The following is a 15,240-nucleotide window of genomic DNA, read 5'->3' as shown; positions in this document are numbered from 1 at the left end:
ATATTTTCAGGGTCCACTGGTCAGCAGGTGCATGGATGTGGCTGATTTGTCAAAATACTCCTGATGGTTTCTACGGCTAAGAAAAGGTCTCTGGGACTTGATTGATATTTAGTGGTTATTTTTTCCTGTTGAATAATTGGTTCATGTTTTAAATAATAGCCTCGTTAATAGACGTGGCCAGGTTCCTTACACTAGCACCAAGAAACAAAAACTTCAATGACTCACTGTCCAATTCATAATGTAAAAAAAAGAACACGTTCTGTTCCTTTCTCAAATAAGCATTCAATTAAATTCTATTACAATCCAGGCATTGATCAAATGGAAAAGGAGCCAGTCTTTGCCACTAGGTGGGAAAATGTGTCTACTGCCACTTTAATTTGCAAAGTAAATAGAAACGACAGCTATAATGTTGCCTTCAAATTGGTTCACATTGACAGTGTTCACAAGTAGAGTCCATATGGACGTCGCCCTCTTGTGGTATTCGTGACCTTGGACCTCAGAATTGTGTAAAATCTTTGCATTAGCATTTACCACGTTACCTGACTCCTCGCTTGCTAAACTTTTACCCTCAGAGGCTTTGATGCAGACAATGATAATAAGTGGTAACATTAGCACCAATGCTCCTATTGTTCTCACGGTTTAACAACTTAGATCCCAAAGCGCATCATGCACAAGGTCATGATTCTCTTTTTTCAGTTTCACATCTTTTATCCCTTCTTTACACTACAACATTACATCCAATTATTGATGTCTATTTTATATCATAACATCCTGCTGTATGTATATCTTCCTTTCAAATCATTACTTTACACCGTTAACCTCGACCAACATGCTTTTACAATGCTGTTCTCAATTTGATTGTGTTGCCACCATGGCAGAGTGAGACAGGGAGGGATCAGAAGAAGAGGAGAGAGAGAATAAATTAATTGTAGCTGACAGTAAGCTGTGGTGATTATGCAGCATGCACGCCCATAAAGCAAAAAACAAAATGAATTTAGGGCGATAAAGGAGGAAGTGGAGACTTGGACATAAAGAGGTAGAAGAATTGTAACATGGGAGGATAACTGCTTCATCAACATGGTTTTTTCCACTGTCATGCCAATAAAGCTTATCTTGAGAGAGAGGGGGAGAGAGAGAGGGGAGAGAGAGGGAGAGGGAAAGAGAGAGAGAGAGAGAGAGAGGGGAGAGAGAGAGAGAGAGAGAGAGAGAGAGAGAGAGAGAGAGAGAGAGAGAGAGAGAGAGAGAGAGAGATGCTCTGGCTCTCATCAGTCACATCTTGCTGTGGGAGGGGGATTGAAGCGGCTGCCTCGGAGCTCTTCAGTAACAGAGACAGTGGACTCACTCACTCACTCACTCACACACACACACACACACACACTCACACACACAGCCCGTTTGAGACTCTACACCTGACCTGCGTGCAGCCTGACAGACCGACAGCAGCAGGACGATGAAGACATAAGAAGGAACTTTCCTCTGCTTCTTCTTCTTTTTGGTTTTTCCAGCTGCTCTGGACATCACCCATCCTCTCTAATAAAGTCAGAACGCACGTCACTGGTTCCTGAACAACGGATGAGATGGCGGTGGGTTGAGAGAGGACAAGCTTTCTTTTTCCACCTCAAAAAAAAACTGCGGACGAGACAACTTCGCTCGCACAGATCTGCTGCTTTCATCCCTCCTCCTCTTCCTCTTCCTCTTCCAACCATCTTCACCTGATACAAACAAGACGCACCGAGGAGACCGGGGCACAGGCTGCTGCGTGCACCAGCGGTCACAGGGAATCAAACTAACACTTTTACCCGACAGCAGCATCAGCAGCAGAGGACTGGACTCGTTCTCAAGGATGCTACTCCAGCACCGACACCAGTAGACGGTCCAAACAGCCGCTGCCAACATGTTCAGCAGAGGTAAGAGAGACGCGCGTGTTTCTGCTGCTGCTGGTACGTAAAGTGTGTGCATGCGTGTTGGTGCAAATTCAGCTTTATTTCTGATGATAATTTTACACTAAATGGAGTCGCACATGATGAGGAGGATGCGCGCGCGTGTTTGTGTGTGTGTGTGTATGTGTGTGCGCGCTGCCTCCAACAACTTCTCAGCTCCGTCGGCCGGGACCGGAGAGCAGAGAATTAAATATTTATCCACTTCATGCAAAAATGATTCTTAAAATAGCGAAGCGCGCTGCCGCACTGCAGTTTGAGGACTTGACTGCACGAGGGGTGGCTGCGTGGGGCTGCCTCTGCGCGTGCGAGGGTGCGTGCGTGAGAGAGAGAGAGAAAGAGAGTGCGTGAGGATGAGGGGAAATAAGGAAGACAAAGAAAACAAAAAAGTTCACGATTTTGATATTGTCATAAAAGTTTCATCCGTTTGCGCACTTTTCCTCTGCGTGCGCATTCGTGGTTTGGGTGCTCGCGTGTGGTTAAATTGGCGTGACAGAATGAGGCGCACGGCCAAACAACAGCAGGGTGTTTTGACTTGTGTGCGCACCCACAGGAGAGGGTGGCTCTCCCACTGGGTGCAGACCAGGGAGAATAAATACAAAAAACGAACGTGCATGCGCCCAGCACCTGGATGTTTACGCTCACACGCGCAGTTTTGTGGTGAGAACATGTGGCCGTAAGGTTGTTGTTTTTTTTAAACCACGATGACCTTGCCTGTGGATGTGCTGGTGGGGAAGCTCCAAACACACACACACACACACACACACACACACACACACACACACACACACACACACACACACACACACACACACACACACACACACACACACACACACACACACACACACACACACACACACACACACACAGCCTCCTGTCTTTCTGCACTGGCACGCATGCGCACATTAACATGCACACATTAACATGCACTTGTGTAGGTCCAGTTAAACATAACTTTTGACAGATACTAGAAAGCTATGGTGTTCCATTAAAAAAAAGAAAACACAGCTTACTCAGTTGTAGTTGAAATCATGATGAATAGTATGAAACAACACCACACACACGTACTTCTATCTTAAGGCTGCTGTGCGAGCTGGTGGTGAGTTGGAAATGTATTGTTTTTAGTCACAGCTGTACAAGAACACAACATCTGGATGGTAAAGCCCCGGTCAGCTCTCTCTCGTTGGCTATTGTTGGTTTCTGGTGAAGCCGATTATTGACTGAGATTGTTGAGGCTACGACTCAAGATTATTTTGTAAACCCAAAACACTTCAGGATTATTTGGGCCAATAATCGGCACCGACTGACCTCCGGTCGGGAACCCCCCCCCGATTGTCAGAAGGTGCAAATCAGGTCCTAAATCGGCCGGATTATCCTCTAGTGTGCAGCAGCCTTTAGTGGTGAGGACACTCAATACTCTCCAGAGCCCCTGACCTGAACCATCACAACTAAACTTACCTAACCTAAACCTAATGTAATCCTAACCCTCAACTAATGTTACCTTCAAACAGCCCATTTATAATGTAAGGACCATCCAAAATGTCCACACTCATTCGTAAGTTAAAGAACGGTCCTCACAAAGATATCTGTACAAGTGAACACACACACATGCACGCGCACACACACACACACAACTGGGACATTTCAAAAAGAAGTAGCTATTTGTGAAGTAGTGACTCATCTGCCAATCCCCCCCCCCGCCCCACCCCCACCCCCACATGAAAATGTATAAATACAGAGGGGCTCCAGTGAAAGGCAGATTGTCAGGGTGCTGGTTTTTTTGTGATGAGTGTCGTGCACGGCTGAGTCCTGAGAACAAAATAGAAAAAAAACAAAAAGATTCTTTAATAGAGACGCATGGAAGATTTTCATTTGTCATTTCAACGCGGCCCTGCAACGTGGAGGAGGGAAACAACGTGCACACGTGCATGCACATCATTATGTATTAGCTCACTTGGATCGGCTCAATCGGGGCACAAGCTGGGCCACCTCCTCATTAAGGGTGGGGACCTAATGGGCTTGACAGAGGGCTGATTAGTGCCGTCACTGTATGACAGAGCCGGAGAGGAGACAAAGAGAACTCGCTGGCTGGAGGGAGACAAGCTTTAATTTTAATCTTCCTGTAATTTCAGATGGAGAGCACCGCGCCCACCCACGTACACACACACACACACACACACACACACACACACACACACACACACACACACACACACACACACACACACACACACACACACACACACACACACACACACACACACACACACACACACACACACACACACACAGCGCTGCTTTCTATACCCTCCTACAAGTACTGTATGTGACTGTCAGCAGCAATACTAAAATTCAGAGTAATTGTGCGGTCTGCCCGAGATACAAGTTATCTACGGCTGTCACCTTTACCCACACTATCTCTCTGTGGTGGGATAAAACAAAGGAGAGAGGGGGAGCGGAGAAGGAGGATAAGTGTTTCTGTGTAATGAAAACTCCCTCTCTCTTTCCCTCCTTGTCCATCTCTCCTTCTCTCTCTATCTCTCTGCTTGGCCAGTTCCTGCTGCCAGCCTCCGTCAGAGAGGAGCGAGGAGCTGGCAGGCTGATTGGCTGCTCGCTGGCTGCTTTGGGTTGCTGCCGGAGCTTTGTTTTCCAGCTTGTTTGAAGCTGGATTTGTTTCCCTTCCTTGACTTTGCCTCTGTCTCCCAACTTTTCACTTGTCTCTATTTATCTCCAGATTTTTTTACGGTCACATAAACACTGACACTGTGAAAGTAAAGTTCTGCTGTGGAGAGACGAATTGTCTTTGTGTTATTAATAGCATTCACCCCGGCTTGTGACTAAGAATTGTTTGTTATTTGTCAATCTGGCTCGTATTTAAGCGATCAATCAGTTTCAAAAATATAAGAACATTTAGAAAAAAGTTAATTATAATGGGTATTAATGGACATATAATTGGCCTATAATCAAATGATCACATTTAAGAAGCTGGAACCAGCAAACATTTTAAACATTTTAGCCTGAAATATTATAAACTTATTATCAAAAGGGCTGCAAATGAATTGAGTAACAGTTGCATCCGTACTTTCTGCATATATCAAGCAACAGACCAAACATTAATTATTCATATTTTCTTAATTATTGATGTAGAATTTTCAATAGCAACAAGCAAATTAAGGCAGGACGCTGCTCAGACATATAGGTCACACTCATTCAGTTCGGATTTGGCCCAGATTCTTTACACTTCTGTAAGAAAACATCTCAAAGCTAAAAACCTTGTCGATTGAGGGTCCGTGGTCCAACCTGTGTCAGTCTGGAGCTCCTCGAGTTTGAGAATCACTTATAAGAGTCAAATTTCTTTAGCTTATTTTATACTCAACTATCTTTTGTTTATTCCTGATTTCCTGATTGCAGTTTAGCCAAACCAAGAAAATTCCAATTGAGTTATTTTGATAGGGAAAAGAAAAGAAAAAATAAACAAACGAAAAATATGACAAGTCTCAGGGAGCTTCTGTCAAGTTATAATGACGATCTGTGGTTTTGTCTGTGATTTCAAAGCAGATTTATTCACAATGGACAACCAGAGATAATGATGTCCTCAGGAAGTGTAAGTCACACTGAATCCCAAAATATGTTTATCATGTCTCAGAGAAGGAGTTTTGACGTTCCAGTCCCTTTCACCTCACTTTACCTCCCGTCTCTCCCGTCTCTCCCTCCTCCATCCTCCCATCTGCACATTTCAAGAGGACGAGAGCAGCTGAGTTGTGCATTAGAATTGTTAATCGTTTGTTATTTGGGGACTGACGTCATGAAATATGTGTAAACACGTTAATCATTACTACTTCTTGAGTTGTGAACTCGAACACTGTCTCCTTTTCTTATCATTCTGTCCTAATATGATTTCATCCTCTCGCCGCCGCTCTGCGTTCCTCCAGCGATTCTACTGTAATCCATGAAAATTCGCCCATTTCTGAAGTGCTGAAATGTTCTGGGATATCACCTTCGGCCATGCTAATCTATAACTAACTTCAGCTCTGTACTGAAATTCACTGATCAATATCAATATGTGATGGCGAAATTGCAAGTCACTGTTCATTCAGACTGAAGCATCAACCTCGCTCGAGGGCCCCTGGCTTTCTCGGGGCCTGAATGTGAATAAAGTCTGGCCTGATTATGAAACTTTCCGGCGCCGTTACAGAGTTCCTGCTCGACTTGAGCTTAAACAAACCAGAACTCTGTCCTCATTCCATCCAAACACTTACCAACTGTATGTTTATGCAGAAGTGTTGACCAGCGTAATTCAGAGTAATAAGTAATTCATGCTAATTAGGTGGGAATTATTCATCATCTCCCAAATTGAGTTGTCAGAGGGTGGATTTCATTTCATCCGTTTGTTTTTAAACGTACACAGCCATCAGATGGCATCATGGAAAATGTCACATGCTTCCTCTCTCTGATGTGACTGTGGAGCTCACCCGTAATATAGGTGGTGAAACAATGTTATCTCCTCCTGTAGAAGCCACAAGCCTGTATGATGTTAACTGCATTTTAGGAAAAAGGACAAATACCAGACTACGCCCATCCCTCAGGTCAAAGGGAAAAGGCCAAATCATGTCGGCTACGATCGGATGATTCAGCCTTACGTTACAATGGTTTATGGGATGTGTGGTTCCTTCACTCTTAAAATAATCATGTACACGGTCTTGTACTTTTGTCATTTTCTTTTTTCCGATATTTTTTGTTGCTAAATCAAATGTTTTATTGTCAGGATTCACCTCGTTGCTGGTCGGTGTGGCTCCACGCTTGAAAATCTTTTTTAAAGGATTTTCTGAAACGTCAATGGAGAAAATTGAATACGAATTTTACAGTGTCGTTTTCTCAAAGTGGGCCCTCACTGTTACTACTGTTATTGGCACGTACGCTTCGCCTGCAGGCCGTCGTCAAGTCAACAAACAATTAGAGGTTGCTGTTGCTCTTTCTGTGTGGCTGTGTGTATACTTGTGTCTATGAAAGCCTCAGTGGATGATAATAACATATGGATTAGTGACAAAATGGTTATTCGGGTCAGGGGGCACCAAATGGGGGGTGGGGGGTGGGGGGGTAATTGAGTGCTGAGATTGATCCAAATTTCCTCTTGCAGCACTGACGTCCTGTGGCAGTGGCCAGATTTCAGAGATCAGGCAGAGAGACTCTATTTAGGGAAAGTGGTGTTTCATGCAGATTCTGTAGATGTATCATATTAGAGAACTAAATCACCCTGGGATTTGATGACCGGAATTGAATTCATATGGTAATCAATTACATCTCTAATGCAAGTCACAGCGGAGAACAGGATGAAACGCATCAGCACACACACCGCCACACACAGTGGGCGTCCGTGCGATGGCTGTGCATATCAATGACCTTTGCAGCCGCTCCCGCTGCCTGATCTCAAGGTCACTCACAGACTCCCTCTTTCTTCTGCTGCCTCTGAGCTCGCCTGCTGAATTCTATTTCATCGGCAAGTTGCACAACAATTTTTTTCTGGTCCTTGTGCAGCATTCGTTATCCATGCACTGTGTCTAAACACGTTAAAATAATCAGAGGCACTGATGTTCCACCAAGCTCCGAGCTTCAAAACCGGTGAACTCATACAAACGCAATGCAAAAAAAAAGAAAAAGGGAAAGACTTAATGAGCAGGGATCGTTTTGATGCTAAATACACAAACAGCTACAAATTATGCTGTGCAGAGAATGGCACTGCTGTGTTCTACTCCAACTTTCTTGCCACACACACTTATCCTATGTTTCGCACTTTCATATTTTTTCTCGAGGTTTTAAAGAGCAACTTAACAGAGCCTGCCGCAGCAAAGTCAATATTACTCAGCACAATTTTTACATTGTTCATTTTTCCATGCTCGCCTTTTTTCCCCCTGGTTTTGGTGTGAACAAAGTGGGAATGGTTTATGCCTCAGTTCTCTGTAATTAGACTCATACTACTTGTTAAATTGCCGCCGCAGTGAAGTCGCTGCTGAAGTCTTTGTAAATACGGCGCAGTAATTTGCTTATGAATCTCTGCGGTTCACCTGGAGAGTCGGCTGCACACACAGCAGCAGATGAGATATAACTCCCTATCAGGGGCCCTGTGGAGGCCTCTGATTGCAGGTCCACTTGGCAACACCTAGATGTGTGTGTGTGTGTGTGTGTGTGTGTGTGTGTGTGTGTGTGTGTGTGTCTCAGGAATTACTCTAAACCTCAGAGCTGGAACAGATGTTGATGCAGACATGCAGAAAGACAGCGAAGTCAGGGAGAAAGTTTGAGACGGAGACAAAAAGATGATAATAAGCTAACAGCCTAAATGGTTAGTTGGATACAGACATTGAAAATGGAGTAGACTGGAGCAGATTTCCACTGTGCCCAGGAATAGGCCGTCTGGGAACCTAATGCACCAACATCAGGTTCATATTGATGCTTTTACCTCGTTCTCAAAAAGAAACCAGCGAGGCCACTGACATCAACCTGCACACAAACGTAAACTCTCTCACACAAGCCCTTAAAGTCCCATATTTGTTCACTGTGGCTGAGGTGTTTTAAAAAAAGAGATGGCTGCATTATCGATGAGCACACACACACACACACACACACACACACACACACACACACACACACACACACACACACCATTTCTGAACACATTGACAAGCAGGGGAAAAAGAAATTCAAATCCTTTGTGTATAACTCCCGCGCAGGATATATCTCCTCTATCCCCGCTCTCCCTTCAAATCTCCTCTCCTCCCATGTCTTCTCCTCTGTAGCTGGTTCGCTCTGTACCTGTTGAATAATTGATGGCTGTTTTGGTTTCCGATAAGGCGTTTGGGGTCCACAGCTCTCAGCAGTAAGGCCTTGCTGCTTTCCTCATGGCAGATCACACGGCTCAGTCCATCCTTTCTCTCGCTCGCTCGCTCCCTCCTCCTTTCTTTTCCCAAATCTTGTTTTGCACTAATCCACACGTATCCATTCTGACATGTGCCACTCACATTCTCTGTAACATGTGTTTACTGTATTCTCGTCCTATTCCAGGTTTTGTTCCACACAAACTCTCGATATTCATCTTATTCTCGTGATTACAAACAGCCCTGCAAACATAAATAAATTGAATATGCTGGATATTACCATGGAAACAGAACTTGCATAGGCAGAAAAAAAAGTAATAAATAAATACGGCTACGGTATCTTAACATGCCTACATAAACTGGCTCAGCCCTGCAGGTTGTTACATGGGATCTGAGAGAGGATCTCAGCCAGCAGCTGGTATCTATAGGGGGTGGACAAAATACCAGAAACACTCCATGAGAAAAACCTTATCACTTAGAAGTGGTTGAGTCATCGTGGGAAACTTGATAGAGGTTGCATTTCCCAACTTCCTGTATTCTGTCCTTTAAATCCACGTTTTGTTAGCTTTACTCATTCGTTAGAGATGAGACACAGCATGTCCTAAAACACGGAATGGGGTGTGAGCAGTGGAACGTTGATCATTCCGGATGCTCAACCTGGCGACTTTTGCCAGATTGCGACACAAAGTGATCCGGCAAGGTGCCGCGTTGGCACATTCTGTGTTGGCAGGTGCAAGCTGAACATTGCTGTAGATGACTTTGTCAGATAAATTCTGAATGCAGCCGTGTCTCTGTGAAAACTGAGCAACTAAACTACTGCAGCAAAAAACGTATTTGTAAGCAATAAAACCAACTGGATTATGTTTTCTCTAAATTTATTGAGGGAATGTTGTTATAAGATGCATTTGGCGAATCACAAGTACATTCATGCTGAAGATATCAGTAATTTGTTTTGACAAAACAGCGTTCCCTACAGAATCAAGTCAATCTATGGCTGTAGATGCACATGTAGCAACATGAAGGTCACTCTCTTGTGCAGCAGATTCCGAGTGACAGGCACACACACGAAGGGCATGGGCACACGTGAATGTTCCAGGGGACCTTTCCCTTTCGTTCACTACAAATCTGTCAGAGCGAGGAGGGGAGTTAAACAGGTCTACAGCGTGGCTTTGCATGGACTTTGGATGTGAACATTCGCGTATGTGTGACTGTGCCCTAAGACATGTGGTCTAACTGCGTGGAAGGTAAAAACATTAAGTACTATATCAAAAACACGCGGGACGGTATGGCACAATAATGCTGCACACAGCTTTATAATGGAACAATGGAGCAAATCAACAAGTTATTGACCATTTATGTTGTTGTGAGAAATAAATGTGGGTTCATTGTGAAACTGTGGCGGCACAAAGTAGAATATGGCGGGAAAATACAGTCCAGAGAATTAACAGTAAACTATTGACAACATGTTCAGTTCCCGCTAAAACAGCCGACCTTGCTGTACAACATTGATTTGTAGTGACTTTTAGACTCTCACAGCACTTGGTTGAGGTTAGAGAAATACAGGGATCTGGTTTCGTGTAGGGAAAAGTTCACATTTACTTAAGATGCAATGTTCTTTTTTGTAAATTAAACAAAAAAACAATTCCCATACAACATTAACCGGAGAGCATGTGTTGCCTTAAACTAACTAAACCCAGGTGGCTGGTGTCACTTAACTCATCTACCAACCACCCTGAGACATCACTTCTGTTCATAAACGTGATTCACTCAATCAACAACTATGTTTCCCCTGAATATAATCCAGCCTGTGTTGCTGTATGTTTCCTGCTGTGACCAGGGGCAGGGCACTGCTTTCCTATCAAGGGCAATTTGAGTTTTTACAACATCCTTCGAGGGCTATAGGCCGACTATACTTCTGAATACATGCAGTATATCACTCTGATCCCTCTAATACGATGGGTGGAAAGTGCTTCTCTTTCTGCCAGGCTGCTTTTCCAGGTTTGGCTCAGCCTGTCTCAAGTCTTTGTCGCAGGACTCAGCGTTGGAAGAGAACACAGCAGCAGGTTGTCCAAAAGACAAGCTTCAGTGCACGTCTCCTCAGAATGTGAAAAAATCCTCAGGATGTGCACACAGCTTTGAACTCGTCATTGTTCTGCACCTCAGTGATTTCCTACTGTAAATTGTCAGGCACATCAGCAGGTTCCACATTAAACAGCTTAAAAAATATGTTAATTTCCTTTTGTTCACTTTTCATGTCCGCAAACCTCTCGCCAAATGCCTGAAGGATGTTCGTACGCTCATCAGAATATTCAGATGTCGGAGCAGCCTTTTGTTCTTGGAGAGTAAGAAAACACAGTGTTTAGCAACCGGTGCACAATTTGACTTTTTCGGGTTCCTGCGGCTCCACGGCAGCAACAAAACACTCCATCACAAGTTATCCCTCTGAATGAGGTTTCGGCTTCAGCTCACCACTAAACTTGCCAGTGTGACACGGCCTCTGTCAGTGTGTGGTCTTGTGAAAGCTGCTTGCTGAGCACATTAACTCCGCCAAAGAGCGTTGACTTTATCCAGGCATGTTTGTTTTTGCATCTCATCCAGTTTAGCTTTGTGTTTCCAGCTGTAACGATGCTTGACATTGGCCTGGTGAACACTATGAACGTGTCTTGACGGGGTACTTGTGTTAATACACAACAGTTTTGAATGAGTTTCCTTCGACACGACCGCAACCTTGACAGATATAAAGCTGGAGGAGATCACCCAGAAGAATGTTAATGTTACCTTCATTTACTGCTGAAAGAAAATAATTAATTGCTGTCATGATAATTGTTTTGTATTTCTGAATGGTATCTATATTGCTACTTGGTTTGAGTTTTGTCAGAACATGTGGTCAAAGAAGTTTAGGGAAAACTGTCTCTGAGATCTGATCATCTCCTCAGATCTATTTGTCTCTAGACTAAAGTTGATCTTTTGGTGGAAGAAGCCCGGCTAGCTCAGTTCGGCAGAGCATGAGACTCTTAATCTCAGGGTCGTGGGTTCGAGCCCCACGTTGGGCGATGGAGCTTTTAAGAGGAGGAATTAAGCACCGGAATGTTCATCAAAGTATTAGTTCTCCTCAAGCTTAACATGATTCCTGATGTGAGGAAACATCGGAGCATATAAATTCCACAGTTTTCATTCAGACCCATAATACACTACAGTAGCTGATCAGTCCTTCTGTTTTTGTCTTGATGCTATAGATAAGCAAAGAGCGGTAACCGCAATGAATTGGATCTCTTTCCAAAGCATGGTATGGATTTCCTTAATCTTGTGGAGAAAGAGTTATGTGACATGGTTCTGGCTTAGTTCACGGAACATGTGGTCAAAGAAGTTTACAGCAAAACTGTCTCTGAGATCTGATCATCTCCTCAGACCTAAGATGTCTTTATACTAAAGCTTTTTACTTGTCATGAAACATGTGTCTTGTAAGATTAGGTTTCTGTTTGACGGAAGAAGCCCGGCTAGCTCAGTTCGGTAGAGCATGAGACTCTTAATCTCAGGGTCGTGGGTTCGAGCCCCACGTTGGGCGATGGACATTTTTAAGAGGAGGAATTGATCTAAGGAATGCATATCCAGGAACATGATTCCTGACACAAGGAAATCAACCATGTGAATCGTGAGTTGTTGTCTATCAGATGAAAGACAGTGCAGCACCTTATCAGCAGAAGGTCGGGGTGCATGGCTCATTCCCAGTGTATTTTAATCATGGACACAATAGTTTAATGAGAAAAGAAAATTCTTCTTTTACTTCAACTAAATTGTTGTTACTGTGATCTCTATATAAACACAGCTCACATACATTTTGTGGACATCATTAATTTTTCAGGACGTGTTGGTCTCTCCATTTGCCTGATGCTTTTCTTTGACAGTTTCCACTAATAAACAGTATAAAAAAAATCTAGCAAAGTTATATTTGGATCTGCTGCTGTTTAGCTTGCCTCATTTTGCATTAAAAGTGCTCATATGAATTCCCAGACATCTTAATGAACGCTGCAGACTGACGTTCAAGCTCACGTAATCCATTCATACTGAAGCAGTGTTTGTACTTTAGTAGCTACATAGTTAAAAGGCATTTTCCATTCATTATTCATGTTGTTTTGTCTACTCCCTGCAACAAATCTCAGATGGAGCGCTTGAGTATCCAGCAATGTATTGGTGTGTTCATATGCATGTTCGGAAACTGTCTTATGATTATTTATTTTATTTGCTCCCATGGCTTGTGAGGCTCATCTCCTCTCTTCCTCTTTTATTCCCCGCTACCTCTGTATTAAAGTGTTTAGAGGCTGGATTGGCCGTAACCCAGCGTGTGGGGATTTGAAGGAGACGGGATAAAGAGGGAGAGAAAAGTTCATCAAACCCACGACAACAAGTCAATTCCCCTTGATTTACCACATCAATCCCCATCTGTCCCACCGTATTCCCATACACACGCACGCACGCACACCAAAACACTGCACATATGCACACACATAATCGCTCAAACAGACACCTGAAAACACACACACACGGACTAACACACAGGCCTCTCTCCCTCTCTCTCTCTCGCTGTACTGCAGTATAGACAGGAGCGGCAGCAGTAGCAGGTCTTACATAACAACATCACTGCATTAACGAGCCCATCTGCCTCCGACTGGTGCTTACAGTTACAGCTCTATTAAAACGATACTCTCTGAATACAAGAGGACCAAACATAAGACCACCTCAGCTGTCCTCACGCGCAGGCTGAGCGACCAGGTGACAACAGATTAATCTGCGTGGAACAGTTTCATTCTTTAAAACTTGTAACGAGTGGACACATGTTTCTGTAGCCTGCACATAAATGAAAAGGTCAATGTAGTTTTATTGCAAATATTTGACCTGAAAGCAAAACGCAAAAATGTTTCCAGAAATAATCATTCAATTAATCAATTAACTGATTAATCAATCAATACATGAAGGCTATAAAAAGCTGGATAGTTTTTAATTATTTCCATCATCTATTAATCTGCTGATTATTTTATTGATTAACTGACTAATTGTTTTATCTTAATATCTCTTAATGTCTTTTATAGTTTCCCCGAGTCTTGTTTTGCCTGATCAAGAGAGAAAAACCCAAATGTATTCAGTTTATTTTCAGAGATGAGTTTAAAAAAAAGAGTTTAACGCTTAAAGTTGAGACGCTGGAATCACAGAATATTTAGCTTTGAGAAAAAAGACACTAAAACAATAAATTGAGAGCTCCTAAAAATACTTGCTGAATAATCTAATCGACCAATTGCTGTGTTTTCTTTATGACTAAGTCATTAAAGCAAATTAAAGGCATCGCATTTGCTTCAGAGAACCCATTTTTAAAGATTTCATCAAATAAATTGATGAACACAATTATCAGCAAATTATGTAGCTTTCTTGCCGTCCTATCACTTCTGTTGTATACATCTTAATGTTCTTTAATGGGATCTGCGTTGCACAGCAGAACGCGGGTTTAATAAAGTTCATCCTGATTTATTTTTATCGATGCTGAATCCAATTCCCGGCCACATTCCTAAATTACCCACTGAACAAATAGGAACAAGCCAAAGAAGGACATCACAAGTCCGTGCCCACACAAAGGTGCACCGGCTCACCACACAAAGACACTGACGCATGAAATGGCTGAAATTAGAAGATGCTTCTTTTTCGTTCAAGTCAGCGTTTGATGCGTGCATCAGAGTCACGACAGGAAGTCAGGATGGAGTGATGTGAGAGAACAGGAGATGAGGGAAGTGTGGGAAAGTGTTGTTTGTCTGCTGCCACAGCTTGTTTGTGTGTTCAGTTTGAGTCACATGATAACACAGAGGCACTTGTGTGTGTGCGTTTGGGCACGGTGTGGATGGTGTGTATTCACTTGTGCGTTAGTGTGTGTTGTGTTGTGTGTGTGTGTCAGTCACACTTAAGCTTACATAACAATCCGATGCTCAGCTGGGGACACTGTACAGATGAATCTCATGTGTGTCCTTTTATTGGATTTGGTGCAGATGTTTTCTGGAACACAACTAAAAAAGTCATCAAACACAAAGTTTTACAGAGCTGGAAAACACGTATATTTATATATTATGTATATATTTCAGCATCACTGATGCTCTTTCCAGAATGAGTGAGTCAGAGGACATCAGATGGATTTTACATATTTAGTTTTTAGCTGTTTTTGTCCTTGCCATATTGAATTCAGTCAGGGACGGCTGTTTTTGAAGCTGGCTTTTAAAACGAATACAATGAATTAAATACTATACAGTGAATAGCACATCGTATATTGGAGAAATATGTTGGGAACAAAGCCACCTTCGACGAATCAAAGGGAAACATTTCAACCACTAAACCCATCCTGATACTCTCTGCACCATGTTCAGCAAATTAGAAAGGATTTTTGCATGATGGGC

At 43.1% G+C, this 15,240-nt stretch overlaps 1 protein-coding gene and 2 non-coding genes across 3 annotated transcripts in view; all 3 read left to right on the top strand.

Moving 5' to 3' along the window:
* Window positions 1–1,236: 1,236 nt before the first annotated feature.
* The window catches only part of LOC118121707 (reticulon-4 receptor-like 1), an 84,808-nt gene continuing 70,804 nt past the window's right edge, over window positions 1,237–15,240 (top strand). The window contains exon 1 of the mRNA XM_035177767.2: window positions 1,237–1,907. Within this exon, the coding sequence (XP_035033658.1) occupies window positions 1,895–1,907 (13 nt within the window). The 5' untranslated portion in view covers window positions 1,237–1,894. The remainder of the gene's footprint in view (window positions 1,908–15,240) is intronic.
* On the top strand, window positions 11,789–11,862 carry trnak-cuu. The gene has a single exon. It is a non-coding gene; the product is annotated as a tRNA-Lys (tRNA).
* Window positions 12,301–12,374, top strand: trnak-cuu. The gene has a single exon. It is a non-coding gene; the product is annotated as a tRNA-Lys (tRNA).

The sequence above is a fragment of the Hippoglossus stenolepis genome, chromosome 15, assembly GCF_022539355.2.
Source record: "Hippoglossus stenolepis isolate QCI-W04-F060 chromosome 15, HSTE1.2, whole genome shotgun sequence".
NCBI classification, from domain to species: Eukaryota; Metazoa; Chordata; class Actinopteri; order Pleuronectiformes; family Pleuronectidae; genus Hippoglossus; species Hippoglossus stenolepis.
This window is presented reverse-complemented; position numbering and strand designations above follow the sequence as displayed.